The sequence below is a fragment of the Notolepis coatsorum genome (genome assembly GCF_963971535.1).
Source record: "Notolepis coatsorum genome assembly, chromosome: 17".
In the NCBI taxonomy this organism is placed as follows: Eukaryota; Metazoa; Chordata; class Actinopteri; order Aulopiformes; family Paralepididae; genus Notolepis; species Notolepis coatsorum.
Window position 1 is genome coordinate 58,840,382 of NC_140181.1, and position 20,296 is coordinate 58,860,677.

Below are 20,296 nucleotides of genomic sequence, written 5' to 3' on the forward strand. Positions count from 1 at the left end.
TACTCAAATAAATGTGGGTTCATTTTGATTAGTTCTGTGCATGTTTTTCAACATTTGTTGGAACAACTCGTTGCTTGAAGCCTTTCAACCTTCCTCATTCCAGCCATAATGTGTAGCCACGCTGGCCTGGGACCAGCAACTGTTTGGAATATAGGCCAGCACACCAAAAAATATATATATTGTCATGACACCTAACCACGGCCATAGCTGCCAGTAGTCTGCAGCTGCTAGGGCGCTGATTGGTCTAAACTTGAAGCCTGACAACTTGAAGCCTGGCAAGATAAAATCTGGTGTGAAAGCCAGCCACTGTGCATGGTAAAGCCAGGGCCTGATCCAACAGGAAGGACTAACTGGGTAGTGACAGAACCTCAGCTGCCATGTAAAGTATACACACATGACAAGACAAGTCAATCCATAGCACCTACTGATGATTACCATCTAAACCAAATAAGTCAACTATAAAAGGGGCGACAGTGGCTCAGGAGGTTGAACGAATGTCTGGTAATCAGAAGGTCCCCGTTCTATTCCGGCTCTTCCCAGCAGCATGTTGAAGAGTCCTTGAGCAAGACACTTAAAGGTCCCCTGTCTTATAAATTGCCTTTTCCAGTGTTTATCATTGTTTTCTAGCAATGGGGGTTTGTATCAATGGGGTCTGTGTCTCTAATTCTCATTTTGGCTCATCAGTCTCGAGTTCACGAGATCCTCCCTCACTCGACTAAGCCATTCTGATTTGACTGTTTTGCTGACGTGAGTAAGGCACTGGTTGTAGTCACCGCCCACAATCAACAGAGCGAGTGGAATTACTTCTTCAAACGGGTTGACGTGCGCGGGTGCCGACAGAGACAGCAGAGAACGAGCGAGAGAGAGAGAGAGATAGAGAGGGAGAGAGAGAGAGAGAGAGAGAGATAGAGAGAGAGGGAGAGAGGGACAGGAGCATTTACTGTACACACACACACTCGCACGAGCACGCAGGGAAGGAGCTTCTCCCCCGCAGTCAGGAGCACTCGCATATCACTGTCAAAATATCATTGCGCGCGCCCGTATTCCGATCCGTGCAATAATATTCACAGGGGTATATATTGTCATTTGAAACAATATATTGTCATTTGAAACAAGTTACCAATGCATTGTCCCGTGGGATTATGCCCCCCCGCGGCGAAATTAAATAGTATCCCCCTCAATCTCTCTATCTCTCTCTGTCCCCCTTTAACCCCTAATTGCTCCTGATGAGCAGGTTGGCACCTTATTGATTTATCAATAATTATCGATAATGGGCGGTCAGGTGGCGTAGCGGAGATTGCGTTCGTCACCAACACCTGAGACGCTGGATTCGCCTGTTCGAATCCAGCTCACAGCTCCGGCATTGTCACCAGCTTGGCTGGCCGTTCACACTAATACAATTGGCTGTATTAGAGGGTGGGAAAACTGGCGGGGTGGGTCCGGGTCGTTGTAAACAGCGACTCCTACAGTTCGGTCGGGGGCGCCTGCTCATCGCGGATAGGATCTAAGGGGGGTAGTGTGATCCTTCCACACGTTACACCCTCTCAGTGAGAGTCCGCGCTGCCAGGTGAAAAGAAGCGGTTGATTGGCTAGACATGTGTCGGAGGAAGCACGTGATAGCCTCCACTCTCCCAGACCGACTGGGGGGTAAGTGCGCAGCGACCAGGAAGGGGATTGGGAATTGGCATAACGACTAACATTGGGATGGGAGAAAATCGGAGGAAAAAGGAGGGGGAAAAAGATCAAAAAATCTTTTAATTAAATTATTATCGATAATGATCGATAACTGCGTGAAATCGATAAGTGGCGTCACTTATAGATTTTTTGCATGTGTAGTAATTTTTTTTTATTTTTTTTATATAATTTAAAATAAATTTTTCTTAAAAAAGAACAACATTTTTTATTTAACATTAGTTCTGTATCATAATGGCTCCGCTCGGCATCACTACTGCACTGTACCTCGCACGTGCACGCGCACTGAATAAAGACCACAATGTACCTTTATATCCCAATATTCGTCTGACCACACCCCTATCAGCTTACCTACATAAGCAGGGGTGGGGCCACATACTCGCCTCCTTCTTCGCTTTCACCACAAGGAAGTGCCTTCGGTAGATCCCCACTTGACGATGTTGTTAGTAGGAGAAAGTTGGAAAACAAGAGATACGTTGACATCATATCTTTATTTTCTCTCTCACAATTTTTCGAGAAAATACGGCGATATTGTCTTCGTACTGGAGTGTCTGGAAGATGATGATCATTCTACACCTCCGCCGGTTTTTTCGTATTGGGAGTTCACGCCGCTACATGCCTCCCAACTGCAGTCCTCCTTGCTGCGGCTGGATGGGGTAAAACTCTCCAGCGACACAGCTGGACTGTAGGACGCACCACTGTTGTGAGAAGCGGTGGGTTCCAGGTTTGGTGAGTAATGTTTGCTTGCGAGCACCACTTGTCTGTTAGTGCTATGGGGGCTAGCTGACAATGTTTACGAAAACCGGCCCCAGATTAGGGTCCTTTGTTCAGCCTTTTTAGGCGACGGCGGAGGATCTTGGTTTGAAGCCCATTATAGCAACTGGTGATCTGGTGATCCCAGGATCTCTGGACGCGTTCAAGTTCAAGTTCAAGTTCTTTAATAGTTGTCATACAGAAGTACAGAATACTTTCATACAAAATGCTTCTTACTGTTACGCTCCAGAGACTGTGCTAGACAAGATAGTATCAAATAACATAATAACATAATATAGCATGAATTTAGAAGAAGAAAATGAGGTCACAGTGTTCGGTATAGACATATGTACAATGTTCTGAGTTACCATATAATATACAATACACAATACTATGCAGTGTACTAATGTACAGTACTATCTAGTGCAAAGCAGAAATGGGATGAGGTACAATTTTAGGTACAATTTACAGTAAGGTGTACGAGTTGTAGTGCAATCCTTCATCCATAAATATAAAGTGTGGGGAGTGGGTGCTACAGTGTGTTTGTTTAAAGTGGGTGTGTGCTATAAAGTGTGTGGAGTGGGTGCTACAGTGTGTTTGTTTAAAGTGAGTGTGTGCGTGGGTACTTCTCTGTCACCGTATAGGCCCCGTCTTTCATATGCAAATGAGAGTATACCCTAAACGAGGAAATGTGGGCATGGATGATCGTTATCGGAAAATCCATGTTCAAGTCGGCTACAGCCCAGATGGGACTTGTGCTGGCTCCGCCGGATGTATGGTAAAATCACCGTTGTAAAACTGTGTTAACATCTCGTTTCTCTTCTCTCTTAAAAGGTGAGGAGGGTTTCAGAACGGCGGCCTGTCTGAGTGTGGCTTGTTATATCGTTATGTACAAGTTCAGGTGATAGCTGCTTAGCTTGCGTGCTAGTTGTGAATGAATGAATGAATGAATGAAAACTTTATTTAACAGATTGCAGAATGGGTACAATACAGTACGGCTCAATACATACAATTGTTAAGGGGATGCAGACCTGAGAAAGACGTTTGTCTTGTTTCCATCAGGGTCCCCCATTTTCAATTCATATAGGCCTACCTGTTAGCCAGTCAGCTGTTAGCTGCAGGCGCTAGCCTGTTGTGTCACTAGGCTAGGTAACGTTAGCTTGCTGCTATCGGCCGAGAGCGGCCGTTAGCTTAATGCTACACTGTTGAAAGTTCTGAGACTATAACATGCTTTAAACACTCTGACTACGACGTCATCTTTGACAGAGGATGTTAGTCGAACCTACCCTGAGGCCGGCCGGCGAGGACTGCGTCAACAAGGGGAACCGTAGCGGCGGGATGGAGCGGCGACGCTGCCCATGTCGACAACACAGGAATGCTGTGTTTACTATCGGTGCCTTGTTAGAGACTGCAGTTTCGCTTGATCTGCGCTCACGGTAGGAAGGGTCTTGACCAGACCTTGAACACTTCTTCTTTCTTTCCCTTCTAAATGTTTTGTAAATAACGATGTTTTCCAAAACGAGTGTTGCTGCACTACATTTAGGATACGATGCGAGTTATGTGTGAATTGTCTTGTCACTGGTATTTAGCTTCTCCATGCAAATCGGGTTGTTTGTTACAGATGTGAAAATGATCTGGTTTGTTGTGTTGAGAAACATCATGTGTGTTTATGTACCGTGTACTCACAACTAAGGGGGTTAAACTAACCTATAAAGCTATGCTTAGTGACATATGAGTGAAGAATGAATTGTAATGACAATGAACAGTGTGTTCACATATTAACAGGTTACCTGTTCGACTGGCCGTATTAAGGGTAAAGTAGGAGGGGTGTTTTCCCCCCGGTTCCCTGGGGACTTCCTCACCCTCCTCTCAGACATGTTGTTACAATATATTGTGTCACTGTGTGGTGGGATACGATGTAACCCTTAGCTTGATTGCTGAGGTTGTGCTAAAACTGCTTGAGGAACTGTATTTTCCTAAAAGAAAAGATTGTTTGGTCACTTTTCGTGTGTGCTTAGCAAGGCCTGTGGCCGATACTAATCGAGAATTATGTATTCTCTCATTATGAAAAACGGCGTTCCTCTGTAGAGTGTTTTTGCCATTTTTTTTAGGTGATAATGGGTTGTGTGTGTCGTGTGACCTACAACTGGGTTGGGTTGGCCACAGAAGCACATGTGTAAGTCTGGTACCGGGGCTCTTGAGAGGGCCCTCTCTATTCTGTGTTTTTTCCTTAGTAAAAATCAGATAGCAGGTTAGCACATGCGCTATGTGAAGCTGTTAGACGCTTCATGGAGCTGACTATGACTGCGTCATACTCTTTTTTTTGTCATTACATCGTATCATGGGTGTGGGGTCGTAAAGGGGTGAACTGGTAATCCTTTTCTCCCCTTCTTTGATGGGCAGGGGTTAAAACCTCCTGTCCTTCAAGGTTCCTGTCACGTTGCTGTTCGGCACGTTACAGGGTAAGAGGGGGGGGGGGGGGGGTTTCCTGGTCCCACGCCCTGGAATATTGGGCGTGTGCACCGCAGAAATTCCCCCGCCATAGAGTACGTCACTGTGCACGTCTCTGTTGGTAGGACTTCTGTGAGCTGTTCGGGTTCATATGATGGATCTGTTTCGGGGGGTGGTCAGGGCTCCTCCTCACGAAGCTCCTGTTCGGGGGTCTTCTGTGAGTTAGGACTCTCCTTCCATGTGAGTTCAAGTTCAAGTTTCAGATTGTCAAGGTGAGTGGAACTTCAAAAAGGAGTCCTACTCTATTGTGTGTGTATTCGATTCGATTGAGTGTAAGGGTTCAGTGCCTCCTCCCCGGAGAGCCCTAAAACCAAAATTGTACATGGCTCAAGGTTGCAATATGTTCTTTTCAATCTGTACAGCTCGCGTGGGAAGTCTCTCTGGGGATTTCCGTCTCCTCCCTATGGGAGGGTGGTGGGATGTAAAAATTTAAACAATTTTTACCCCCGGCTGTGTAGACTGGGATACATGCTGTTGGTGCTTCCTTCTTTTCTATTAAAAATAGTTGGAGTTAGGAAGCATCACACCCCTCTTGTCGTTCCCCTGGGCGCCTTGGGGATTCAATGACAGGTCTAAATAGCCTGTTCATTGATGTGGTTGTGTCCCGACGCACGCATAGTGCTAGCTCGGGGTGTTCTGTTGAAGATCAGGCGAATGACTGGCACGCCTTGGTTGCTTGAGGTTAAAACAGCGTTTTTATAAAGCAACTGGGATGGAGGTTTTTCCTCTTCCGACGACCTGTGTTGGTTGTCGACGGATTCTCGTTCATATCTGGGGGATGATGACGGAATGGATCTGAACATATGTAGAGGGGTCTCACGCCCTGGGGGTGGGCCACCGGGCGCGGTTCGCACTGAACGTCTGGGTGGCGCCTTCTTTTCGTGTTTAAGATCAACACGCATATCTGCCCCTTCTCCTGGAGTAGGCATGTCGGGCGTGGTTAGGGCACGGGACTGGTTCTGGTCACGCTGGTCCGGATCAGTTAAACCTGTTGTCCGCCGGGGACGCAGATCTGCTGTTCTGGTACCCTGAGGGACTTGGGCTTTTTTCAGGGGGAAAAATGCCAGGTCGGTCCAGGTGTCACAGGGTTAAGCGCTATGGAGACCCTGGTTGGGTACATTTTGTACTCTGCACTGTCGTAATGGCTTACGGTCATGCCAACCTGTACACGCTCGATCTCGTCAGATCTCGGCCGCTACGCAGGTTGGTCCTGGTTAGTACTTGGTTGGGAGACCGCCTAGGAATACCAAGTACGGTGTGCTTGGGGCTGGTTCTCCATTCTTTTCGCTCCTCTCTCACGCATGGCAAAGAGGGGCCTGTTGGGGTGGTCTTTGACCTCCTCTGGTGACCCTGTGCTTCCCGTATCGCCGGGCCCGGTCCGAAGTAATGTTTCGTCGACCCGTAGGCCTGGGATAACCCTTTTTTGAAAACTGAAACACTTGTACTGCGGTATAGTCAGTGTGTACCCGCAGGTGTGTTTTGGAGTTTTTTCTTGAGGGGTTATAGGAACAACCACCGCATTGGGTAATGACAAGGTGGTTGATTCCCTGGTGTGTTGGAGCAGTGTCAACTCCCGAGTTACCCGGTTGAGGGTGCCCCTGCACATTCATGACGTCTGCCAATTATGTCAGCCTTCTCTGCCTCAACCCCTCTGGGTGGGTTTTTTTTTTTAAATGGAGGCTTGGTCATGCAACAACGCCAGCATACGCCCCTTCCGCCGGGGGGGCTGTTCTCAGCTAACTCCTTTGGCGCCTGTCTCGTCCGCAGTGCTCCAGGCTCAGGTTACAGCCTGTTGCCTGGTTTTCCCCGGTGCGCTGCCTGCTTCCGTTGGTTAACCTTTTTTGTGTGCTTGAGGCCATGCTGACTGCCTGTTCTGCAGGGTCAGTGTGCCAGGCGGTGTGCTATTGGGGGGAGAGGGCCCGCTCTTGGAGGGGCCTTATCCGAATACGCTGGCGATGTGGGGGGCGGTGTCACTAAGTGACCGCCTGGTGGGGTCTTGATGCCTGGCGTCATTGACCTCTCCGGGCCCCCGTTTTCCAGGGGATCCAGTCCCTTCAGTGGGTCTGGGTCTTCCTTCGCGCTCCGCTGCTACGGCCTTGCCAATGGGTTGGGTTTGCTCTTGACCCCGTGATTCTGGGGGCAGTAACGAGGTTGTTCCCTCCGTTCGTTCCCGAGTGGCATGCGGGTTGTGCGTGTGTGTAGTCGTGGGGTCAGGCCACGGTCTGCTCACCCTGTGCGTTGAGTTGCTTGAGTGCCTCTTCGCACGGTCGGGTCCGTCGCCCTCCCGGGAACCTCCAATAGGGGGGGTGCCCTCCATTAGGGGGGGTCGGGGGGGCTCGGTCCTCCCTGATCTGATGGTTGTGGGGGGCCTCAGCGGGGTGTATTTGTCGGCCGATGGCTCTCGCTCGGCCTCCCTTGTGCAGTAGTGATGCCGAGCGGAGCCATTATGATACAGAACGATTTAGAAGTTCTGTTAATAATGGTGACGCTCAGCATCAGACGCCGCTGCTGCCCTTGATCTCACCTTGTGGTGAAAGCTTGGGAAAGCTTGGGAAGGAGGCGAGTATGTGGCCCCACCCCTGTGGTCAGACGAATATTGGGATATAAAGGTACATTGTGGTCTTTATTCAGTCCGCGTGCACGTGCGAGGTACAGTGCAGTAGTGATGCCGAGCGTCACCATTATTAACAGAACTTGGTTATAGTCATAACCTATCGTTAATTAATGTTAGTGTGTGTGTGTGTGTGTGTGTGTGTGTGTGTGTGTGTGTGTGTGTGTGTGTGTGTGTGTGTGTCATGGGCCAACTACAGCATCGCAAAAAAATAAAAATGAATTTGAATTAAAAAAAGAAATTATAAAAAAAAAATATATATATATATATTTTTTTTTATCATTCTTTCCAAAAGAAAAGAGGCCTAGAAGCGTGGCTAACGCTAATGGCACGCATACCAGCAAGGCTAACTGCCTAAGAAAACCGGAACAGAGGCACTGAAAGAGGATTTTACCCATCTAATGAACACACTAGACTAGACAAATATCAAGATGTATCCATCAGTGGACCAATTGCATGCTTTTGCAGAGGACAAGAAGCATTCAGTCGAGTCCTTCAGACATTAAGCACCCCCACAGCCCAAAAAAAAATATTATTATTATTTTTATTTTTTTTACTAATAGTCGACTAACGACAAATTTTGGCCAATCATAGTCGACTATCCAAATCCTTAGTCGGGGACAGCCCTACCCCCCGATAAAGCATGTCATGACCGAAGGAAAACACAAACAGCCCACGTTCCACTCACACCACCATGCACAGCGACGGGAATGCCACCCCCTTGGGCCGCACAATCTCCTCTGGTCCCAGCAACCCCACCACCACGAGTAAACCAGCAAATCCCACGCCCCCACCCCCAAACAGACCACACGCCCCAGGACCCGCAGCCACGCCAAAGGAGCCACGACTCCAAACACTCAAGCAGACAAACACAACAGCGATCAATGAGAAGACACACAGCACCGGGACGGTCTGAGACGACACCGGGACCCCCAGGACACCCTGAAACACTGCAGAAGCCACAGCGAGCCCCCCACGCAAGGAACCGAAACACACGCAAGAGATAAATTCCTGTACATTCACTGCATTTAGGTACTAGGTGTATGGACTGCCCACTCACCTTGTATTAGCATATTTTGGGTTCATCATGGTTCATATTTTTTTTAAATAAACACTATTCTCTATTGTGCAAGCACAATAGATTGTGAAAAGAAATAAACGAGAGAGAGAGAGAGAGAGAGAGAGAGAGAGAGAGAGAGAGAGAGAGAGAGAGAGAGAGAGAGAGAGAGAGAGAGAGAGAGAGAGAGAGAGAGAGAGAGAGAGAGAGAGAGAGAGAGTGTCTCCATCACTGCTGAAGTAATGTCTCCCATTCCAAGTCAATTTAATGTTCAAGTCACTTTAAGTATTGGGACAAAATGACCTGTGAGTTTGTTTCAAATGGGCGATGTGTTCTACACTGGTGTCATTATTTATTATTATTATTATTATTATTATTATTATTATTATTATTATTATTATTATTATTATGTGTCACTCAGAGGTTATCTGTTGGGGTATGATGATCTCATATGATGATGATGATGATGATATTTTGTTCTCAAAATAGTTTTGGCCGGATTTTGGGACAGATTTCCACCATTGAATTCCCTTGGTAAAATTGGACAGGGAAAAAAACTCACTTCAAATTATGGGAGGGAGGGAGGTGATTTCTATTTCCATTGAAACATTGAATGGCACTGTGTGTTACGGTTTCACCTGCACAATCCTCTCTGTCTCCCTCACACACCCCCGTGTCTGTCTCTAACCCTGTGTCTGTCCCATTCACTTCCTGCACTTCGGCGCACGCTCTATGGGCACGCAAAAGGCACAGCTGATAATCATCACGCTGATGGATGGAGACTCCACACCTGCCGTCTAATCACCACACCACCTACAAGAAGACCAGGATCTCCATGCATCACCGTCAGATCTTCGTTTATTCACAGCCTGCTTCAACCCCCTGCTTCCCCCACGGTCACGGATACCCACCCGCCAGGCTCAAGACACACACACACACACACACACACACACACACACCGCACTGAAGTGTGTTAACTTTTTGCAACGTATTATTAAATGCCCTTCGGGGTTGAATTTTCCTGTCTCCCGTGTTGTGCATTTGAGCCTGCCTGTAACCACATCCTAACACTGTGCCATTCAAACTTCAACATATGAAGAAAAACAACAACACTACTAAGCACAACTAAAAACTGACATTCAGAATTTGTACCTCAATTGTTGTTGTTAAATACAAATTAGAGCATACAACACTGTCCCAGTACGTTTTAAGCTTACACTTAACGCTGCATCACTTTCCACATTACTCGTACTTACTTAAATGTAAGACATCCATACAAGCTCCTGAATTCCCTGTGGAAATGAACCGATTTAATCAATAGCTTGGCATCTCACATCTGTAGTCAAGGGGAAATCAATTGGAGGTAATTGCTCTTAACCCACTAGCCTGTTGTTGTTGTTGTTTTTGTTTGCATGGTTTGGTCAATTGGAGGTAATTGCTCTTAACCCTCTAGCCTGTTATTGTTGATGTTGTTGTTGTTTGCATAAAGTCAGAGGTAAGCATGCCATGTCTCAGATGTAGGTAAAATCACCTTCATTTAGCATATCATGCTTGCCCCTAAACATTTTGCCACCTTTAGCATCAGTGGTGGCTAACTGTAGCTGATGTTTGCGTGATGCTATTTTGATATTTGTGGTGCTCTAAGACTACACTTCAAAGGCCAAACAACAAAATCGCAATGGGCCTTTTGCCACAGACATGCCAGACAGTAAACATAGCAGGGTAAACATAGAGTAGCTGCGGTTAATAAACACTGTAGCTAATAATGGGTATGCATCATTTAGGTATTTAGGCGTGCCAGTGAGCACAGCACTGACAATAGTCAATAGTCTTCTAAATGCTGGCACAGTGGCACACATGAATCAAGGAGACCCATTGGAAGGGATTACCTCAAGGTAACTAGTGACCAACTAAATTGAAAAGATCAAGGTATCCCTCTGATTGAGACATGACAGCGCACTAAAATAACCTTGACTGTTGACATTAGAAATGCAAGCAGGCATTGTGGGGAGAGAGGCTGTAATGTTTTCCTTCTCTGTGTGACGGGCAGACAGGCTCTGAGGTCTGACACCTTAGGCCCCCCCTACCATAGCCCCCCCCCCCCCCCCCCCTCTTATCACCTCAGAGGGCAGACAGGAAGATTCTGAACTGCCTGATCAAACCTGCATGACCACACACACACATTACAGCACATACATACATATACAAACACACACACACACACATTACAGCACATACACACACACACATTACAGCACATACATACATATACACACACACACATTACAGCACATACATACACACACACACACACACACATTACAGCACATACATACATATACATAATACGTAAATGGACACTTTTGTATCACAAACAGTACTGTATTTGCAAATCTGATATGTCATAAATGTATAGATGTAGCAGTACTGTCTATCTGTATGTCATGTATGTCATATATGTTATGATGAATTGAAAATGGGGGACCCTGGTGGAAACAAGACGAAAGTCTTTCTCTGGTCTGCATCCCCTTAACAATTGTATGTATTGAGATGTACTGTACTGTACCCATTCTGCAATCTGTTAATAAACTTTTCAATCAATCAATCAATTCAATCAATCAATCAATACACACACACACACATTACAGCACATACATACATATACACACAGCTAAGAGTGGGAATATGACTCACGGCAGCAAACACACACACACACACACACACACATAAACACACTGCTGGAAGTAAGCTAACACACATGCCAGGAGCAAGCACACACTGCTGGGGGCAGGGATTCACACTCACATCAGCAGCAGAAACATACAATACATACAAGCAAGCAGCTGGAATTCCCGCAGATGCAGACACACACAAACACACACACACACACACAGATGAAAGGACAGCCAAACAAGGAATTCCCGCAGATGCAGACACACACACACACACACACACACACACACACACACACACACACACACACACACCCACCCCACTGGAGAAGCCGTCCATAAAAACACCCAATATAGTTTAGAGATTCATCATGATGATGGAATAAACACGGCTGGTCACATCAACACACTCAGATAGGACTGGGCAACAGAGAAAATAACGATATTCAGGAGCCCTTTTTTATATCAATATATATACATACGATATCTGCTGGAAAATCACATGTCTGATAATCCAGTCGATGTTTATCATATTGGTCCTGCATGGTAATGGGAAGTGTGATACCATCAATTGAAACTTCTTCACCTGACATTTCATGAATTATTTTGTGAGAACCCTGAATGAAATTGTTGATTTAGATGACAAAATGATGTATTGCAATTATCAATGTTAAAAAATGTTATGTATCCATGATACAATATCATAATTAGACGATATTTAATATATATATTGCGCACAAACGCACAGACTGAAAAGGGGGTCAATTCCAAATTGGACATTAGGGACCTGGTAAAGATGAAGCTACTTGATCCAAATTAACTAAACTAAAGTAAACTAAACTAAACTTGCTACAAAATATTCAGAGAAAATTATTAAATGTGATGCAATTTAATGCTAAGAATTATTTTACTGCATAAAAGGCTGGGAATTGCAAAGTGAGTGGTTGGTTGCCAGGTAAAATTATCCTGTGGCCGAAACGACTGTATGGTGCATGTGTAGACGCTCAGATTCAGATTATACAGATTCTTATACGGATTACTCCCCATTCAAAGAGATAAGAGTCTACAGTATGTATGACAGATTCTTAGATACAGATGACTCCGCATTCAAAGAGATAGGAGTCTATGTATGACAGATCCTTAGATACGGATGACTCCGCATTCAAAGAGATAGGAGTCTGATCTTGTTAGTCTTGTTGCCATTTTGTTGGTGGCCTCAAACAAAACTTGTTGGAATCCTAATTGCTCTTTGGTTTGGTATTACCGGTAATATAATGTTTTACAAAACAAAGCAGCCTTCGGCCTCATAAATGGACTGCATTTATCAAAAGCATTACACATTCATGGTGGAGGCAACCATGCAAGGTGCCAACCTGCTCTTTGGGAGCAGTGACTTAACGCCTGAAGTAACCACTAATTGCTCCCGATGAGCAGGTTGGCACCTTGCATGGTTGCCTCTGCTGTCAGTGTGTGAATGTGTGAGTGAATGGGTGAATGTGAGGAACGGATTGTAAAGCGCTTTGGATAAAAGCACTGAAGATATCTAGTCGACAGAAAGTGGACAAACAGGAAAAACACACACACACACACATGCATGCATACGCATAAAAAAAATTTGGTAGCACTTTATAATAACACCCTGTTATAATACATTTATAAGGTATTTGTAGATAATGAACTAATCATGAACAAACCATTTATATACATTCACAAATGATTATTAAATCATTTATAACTATATTTGTATACCATTTACAAAGTATTTATAACGCATTAGTGGATAATGAACTAATCATGAACAAACCATTTATATACATTCATAAGTTATTATTAAATCATTTATAACTATATTTGTATAACATTTACAGATTAGTTCTACATTATTTATAACTCATTATCAACATTGTTTGAACTTGATTTGTTCATCATTAAGGCCCCGTTTAGACGGAAACGCTAGCAGGTGAATCCGCAAAAATATTTTTTCAGATGTGCCTTTCGTTTATACGGAAACAGCGTTTTTACGGGGTGAAACCGTAAAAAAGTGAGACCACCTTCCAGGGTGGAATTCCTAGAAACGGTAAACCTTTGCGCTCTCGTCTAAACTGTCAAACCACATAAAACGATGACGAAAGGGTCGTCAAGGCTCTCGTCGCGCCTACTGCTTACATCACAGGCATGCGCCAGTAGCCTAGAAGCGTAAACAAAGCATGTCTGATTCTATCCATGGCGATCACCTGAAGGCGACATTGGCAGTACTTTTAAATACACAAGAATCTGTCCCACGGCTATCACAACTATTATGACTGGACCCACTGTCTGTGAGTGACTCTGCTTTGGTCCAATCACATTCCCCACCCACACTCTGCGAATCAGAGGCAGAGTAGGGTGGGTCTTCACAGCACGTCATGTGACATATGCGCCAATCGTGTGACAGCGGGGCTCCGTTGTCTCGAGTTGTTACAGCCTCGTCTGCACGGAGAATTCCACCCCAAAACGCTCTTCTAAACGCAAAATTAAAAGTGAAACCGCAAGACGACTTTTGCGGTTTCTGTTCAGACTTCCATCCCAAAACGCTCGTCTAAACGTAGCCTAAATAATGTTGTTTAATGTGTAGTAACACATTTGTAGATGCTTTGAAAAATGGATATGAAAAAACGACTATAGTGTATTTTTCATGTTCAACAAATGATTTGTTAAGACATTCATAAAACATCTATAAATCATTTGCAGATGCTATCGTGGGGGCCAATCTAAAGTGAAGCCTATTCATCATTAACAAGTGTCTAATACAGTTAATTATTTGTTTACTTTTTCATCACATGTTACAAATGTTGTAGGCAGCTTTCAGATACACCCTTCTTTGTGACATCAAACAGTGACAGAATTAGGACTAAAGATAAATGCAATTTTATTAACATATAAAATACATGTGCATGACATATAGTGTAACATCAGGGGGCACTAGGACCCAGGAGTACCCTGGCCAGGTATTGAAGAGTATCTAGAGAGGAAGTTTCACGCGAGCGAGACTTGACGTCACGTGTGTTGCCGTCTGTTTGAATGGAAGCACAAGTTATCCGTGCTGCGTCTATACTTTCGCTTTTAATAAGGTATGAGCAGGTTAAACACCTTTTTTTGTTGGTAAATCTATTCCATCATTTCCGACCTACAAACAACTCTTATATGTTGTGTAGACGTTCGTGTAGATGTGGTGGCCGCTAACGTTACATTTGTGTGCTCAGTGTGCTCAGTGATGATGACACGACACAAATAATTATTACTCTTGTGTGTCGTGTCGTCATCACATACATACTGAGCACACAACATATAAGAGTTGTTTGTAGGTCGGAAATTATGGAATATGATGGCCCTCGCCGACGCCTGCCGCGCCCGGGGACCAATCCAAGTGCTCCTGCCCGTCTTCGTCAAGGACGCCACAGCGTTAGCGATCTGTTGTTGTGCATGTTTTTCCATTGGGTTTATCTTATCGGGGGGGAAACCCTTGCGAGCACGGGGAGAACATGCAAACTCCACACAGAAAGGCCTGGGAGATACCCCACCTGGGTAATTGGAATCGCGGAAACCTGGTCCCCAAGCGGGAATCGAACCCTGGACCTTCTTGCTGTGAGGCGACAGTGTTAACCACTACACCACCGTGCCGCCCATCTTGGGTCCATACTGTGACCAAGCAACACAATAGACCCTTTTCACAGCAGCCATTTTGACCGGTCACAGTTGAGTAAACAAAGGCGTAACCTATCTATGGCTACACTTTTGTTTACCAAACTACGACAAAGAAAAATGGCCGCCGTGAAAAGGGTCTATTCCACTGAAGCCGTCTATAGATTTCAATGGCCAATAGCCACTGTGACGTCATCATTCCGATGCTCAGCTCCCAACGTTCTAATCCCGCTATGCGAGATGGCACTGTACACCTGAAAGGGTGGGGAAAGATGGCACTGTACACCTAAAAGGGTGGCGAAAGATGGCACTGTACACCTAAAAGGGTGGAGAAAGTTGAAACTACTCACTGTCCTCTCCAGGGCAAGCCATGCCGGGCTTCTCCGGGATACTGGAAAAGACTGGAAGAGAAATATGGTAATATGAATGCCTGCCTTAAGCCTTTCACTACCACACTACAAAGGGTTAACACTTTCACTACCACGCCACAGTTGCGGTTAACCTTCTGTAGTGTGGTAGTGAAAGCATTAACCCTTTGTAGCGTGGTCGTGAAAAGGTTAACCTTCTGTAGTGTGGTAGTGAAAGGGTTAACAAATACGCAAGGGTTAACAAATACACAAGATGTCTTCAAATGAAACTTCAAGGCAGATGTCAGAAGAATGAAAAGACAAGGACAGAACAGATGGGGTTAAAAGAGGAAGGGATGAAAAAGGAGGAGAGTCATGGATGCTGTGTGCAGGGGTCTCCAACGAAAGCTACCGGTACTTTAATGTGAGCTTACTCATCATATTCTCCTTTTTCGTGGGCTAAATATATTGTCTAAACAGGAAACACTGTATGGATTATACCAGTCGTCTCAAGCTTTAATACTACATAACTAATGAATGATTTAAATTAGATGTCAGTGGACAGTAATATGGTTTATTCATACTTATTTTGCTGCCAGTTGTGCGTCTAGTTTGAATGTGCTTTCAGCTGATTCCGTTGTAAGAACCAATTATGAATGAATTAAGAGAATGAGATGAATACCTACTAATAAGCACTCCTAGTAGTAAAATGTGACCAGGCATGGGCTTCAGGGTCATGTTGAGGGATCTTTAATTTTTTACATATTATGAAAGTACAGATTCATATCTTCAAAATAAGCCATCACTTGAACATTTTGGTGGGATACTTTTCAAGCTACTTCCTATGAATCATGGTGATATCACAAAAACGTATTCAGAGAAAAAGGCCCTTCAAGAGTTTACACTTACAGTGTAAAACAACTACAACACTACCCAGAATTCATTGTAATCCATGGCACCCCTCTCTGGGGCAATTAACACCTGGCAGCGTTCCAGTCTCAAGCTCTTTGGTTTTTTTATCCACTTTTTCTCCTCTTTTTCTATTTTTCTCCCATCCCAATTTCGCTGTGCCAATTCTCCCCTCCCCTGTCTTGAACGTTGCTTGCATATGCCCCCCACTGGCCGGTTGTAGGGAGGATAGAAGCCTTGCATCACGCGTCACCTCCGATACACGAGGAGGCAGCCTGTCACATCTTTTCACCTGCCAGCACGGACTCTCATTGGCGAGGTGTAATGTGTGGGAGGCTCATAATACCCCCGCCATTTCCTGTCTCTGCTGTGCAGGCGTCCCCCAACCGACCTGTAGGAGTCGCTGTCCACAACATCCAGATTACCACCCATCGACTTCCACCCGCTAACTCTGCCAATTGAGTTAGTATGACGGCCGGCCCAAGCCGGAGGCAACGCCGACAGCCGGAATCGAACCCGGTGTCTCTTGCGTTGGTGACGAGCGCAATGTCCGCTGCACCACCCAGCCGCCTAGTCTCAGGCTCTTTGTTATGACAATGACTCTGTCTTGTGACACTGCAAACACAACACCCACAGGAAAAAGGAAAAGTCATGATAGTTTATTTAAAAATTAGTGTGGTAGTGAAAGGTTAACCATCTGTAGTGTGGTAGTGAAAGGTTAACCTTCTGTAGTGTGGTAGTGAAAGGTTAACCTTCTGTAGTGTGGTAGTGAAAGGTTAAGCTTCTGTAGTGTGGTAGTGAAAGGTTAACCTTATGTAGTGTGGTAGTGAAAGGGTTAACCTTCTGTAGTGTGGTAGTGAAAGGTTAACCTTCTGTAATGTGGTAGTGAAAGGTTAACCTTCTGTAGTGTGGTAGTGAAAGGGTTAACCTTATGTAGTGTGGTAGTGAAAGGTTAACCTTCTGTAGTGTGGTAGTGAAAGGGTAACCTTCTGTAGTGTGGTAGTGAAAGGGTAACCTTCTGTAGTGTGGTAGTGAAAGGTAAAGGAACACTTTATACTTTTACTCCTTTACTCCTTTACTTATAAAACTAGACACACAATACATTAACAGTAGAAATCCACAATAAATCACAGGACTATGACCGACATAATAATAACAATAATGACAGTCCATTACTTAAATCAAAATAAATGTAGATTAAAAGATATACACATAATAAATACAATACAATACAATACATATGCTCTTGCTTGCTCTTCCTCACTCTTTCCTTCTCCTTCCCTTCCCCCCCCCCCACCCATTTCAAAGGAAATATTGTACCTTTTACTCCACTACATTTATCTGAACACATCAGTTACTAGTTACTTTGAAGAGAAAGATTTAGCATAGAAAACATTGCAAAATGTTTGAAGCCTGACAACTTTAAGAGGACATAATCAGAGCAGCATAACTGGACCACATACCAATTTAACATAACCTTTAATCAGAGCAGCATAACTGGAGGTACACTTTGTCATGTTGCGCCTGTTGATTTTGCAGCATTCAGATCAACGGTCGCTCTCTCCCCAATATCATTATGAATCACAGCTGTCTCGCGCTGAGGGGTTTGTCACAAGCAACAAGCTCTCATTGGGCTGGTGCAGATAACGTGATTGGTTCAGATGCATCACATGCTCTGACATTCCTGACATTGCTGTTCTCAGCCGCGGGAGATTCAGCCGGACCGCGTCTATAATAATCCCAGCCCAAGAGTGCTTCGCGTTTCTCTGATTGGCCACGTTATAACGAATAGCCAAATAAATGTGAAGTTATCAATATAACCCCCCCCCCCCCCCCCCTTTCCTCACGAATGGAATCGTGTCACAGAGTCACGTTTAATGTCTGGGACAGAACGTCTGACTCGCGTAAATAATAGACCTATATTGAGAGGCGTCTTTTTTTTGTTGCTATAACGTTAAGAAGTGTAACTTAGGCCCTGTCCACACGAACGCGGGTGTTATATAACCGAGCCTTATGTGCACGGTTGCACTGCTCGGCCACACGCAACTGGGGTTTTGGAACACTGCAACCGCGGTCTTTGAAAACCGGAGTCCAGGGTGAAGTTTTGCGAGCATCCCAGTTACAGTGGTCACGTGTGGGCATAGTAACCGAGGCTATTTCCAGTGTTTACGGCAGAGCTGTCGCAATTATTTCCCATGTTTACGGCAGACTGTCGCAAACAATAGCAAGTTAGCAACCGAACGCGGGGTAGAGAGATTAGAGCAGAGCCAGCTACATCTTTACAGCAGAGCTGTCCCAAGTAGCGTTATATGAAAATTATTGTAACAAACTTTTGTTCGAAACGTATCGTCTGTGTTGAAGAGTGTTGTGATCGACTGATGATGTCCGCGCATTCCTGACCGCGTCTATATTAATCACAGCCGAAGAGTGCAAGAGCGCTTCCGCATTCTTCGCCATACGCCAGTACGGTAATGCGCATTTCCTTTTCCTTCGCCCAGGTGCTCGCCACGCATGCGCATGAGGTCGCCGCTTGGTTCGACGCGGTTCAGACCCCCATTAATCACAGATGCCAGAACGCGCCATAAGCCTTTCGTTCATATTAACGCTGGTCAATCACAAAACGCGCCATAAGCCTTTGGTTCGTCAGCGGCAGAGCGGAGCAGCAGAGTGGAGCTCTGCCGCGTAGCGGAGCGGCAGAGCTTGCGGCATTATGTAGCCGTAATCCCCGGTCTTTTTCCATCGACGCTTAGCTCAACTGGTACGCCGCCGTGCTGTGGAGCCTGCGGTGCGGTTGGTCACAAGTTCGAATCACTTCAATTTTTTTCTTTTTTTCTTTTTTACATTTATCATCTCTCGCTATAAACGTGCATTCTTTCACTGGTTAATTGTGTGTATTGAGCCGTACTGTATTGTACCCATTCTGCAATCTGTTAATAACATTTTCATTCAATCAATTTCATTCAATCAATTTTATGAATGCCCGAATAACGTTATGGCATTGCGAGTGAATCGCGTCGCGATAATATACATGTATTCCATAATATGTAAAGTACAGTTGACAGCTGCGTTGTGTTAACGTTACAATGTACAGGGAAATAACATTATGGCGTGTTATGGCGTTATGTGGTCCTCGTTTGGATAATATGTAAAGTACAGTTGACAGCTGCGTTGTGTTAACGTTGCAATGTACAGGGAAATGCTGCGTTGTGTTAACGTTGCAATGTACAGGGAAATGCTGCGTTGTGTTAACGTTGCAATGTACAGGGAAATGCTGCGTTGTGTTAACGTTGCAATGTACAGGGAAATAACGTTATGGCGTTATGTGGTCCTCGTTTGGATAATATGTAAAGTACAGTTGACAGCTGCGTTGTGTTAACGTTGCAATGTACAGGGAAATAACGTTATGGCGTTGCGAGTGAATCCTGTCGCGATAATATACATGTATTCCATTTCGGCGTCTGAGCGGGGGAAAAGAAAATGGGCATTTGGAGGGCGTTACCGGGGCCAATCAGGGCAAAATGCGGAAGCGCTCTTGCACTCTTCGGCTGTGATTAATATAGATGCTTCCTGACCTGACCAGAGTAAACCTGTAGCTGCGGCTAAACTAAGCTCACGTGTTGTCAAGTTATTTTTATACGCAGTGTTGGGCAAGTTACTTTTAAAAAGTAACTAGTTACAGTTACTAGTTACTTCTTCCAAAAAGTAACTAAATTACTTACTCAGTTACAAATTATAAAAGTAACTAGTTACTTCAGAAAGTAACTATTGCGTTACTTTCAAGTAATTTTTTTACATAAACAACATACACAAATCTAAACAATTTTAATGTTGCTGTGGGACAAAGTGAGACTATAGCCTCCAATCAAATGCCATGTATGTAGATATTATAATTACTATGTTTATATAGTGGATCATACAAATACAAACACAATAGATGTTTTGGAACTTTTGATATGTATTGCCCCTCAACAGGCCACAATTGGGCAACATTAAATTATGCTTGTTAAGCACTATACCAAAAATAAATAACAAATATATACTGATTGATTGAACATTTTAATTA

The 20,296-nt window shown here is 44.7% G+C and overlaps 1 protein-coding gene across 1 annotated transcript in view; it reads right to left on the reverse strand.

Moving 5' to 3' along the window:
* The window catches only part of prkcz (protein kinase C, zeta), a gene marked incomplete at its 5' end in the record, with an annotated part of 473,324 nt that overhangs the window by 374,322 nt on the left and 78,706 nt on the right, over nt 1–20,296 (reverse strand). Inside the window, one exon of the mRNA XM_084334199.1 lies at nt 15,328–15,378. Within this exon, the coding sequence (XP_084190325.1) occupies nt 15,328–15,378 (51 nt within the window). The remainder of the gene's footprint in view (nt 1–15,327; nt 15,379–20,296) is intronic.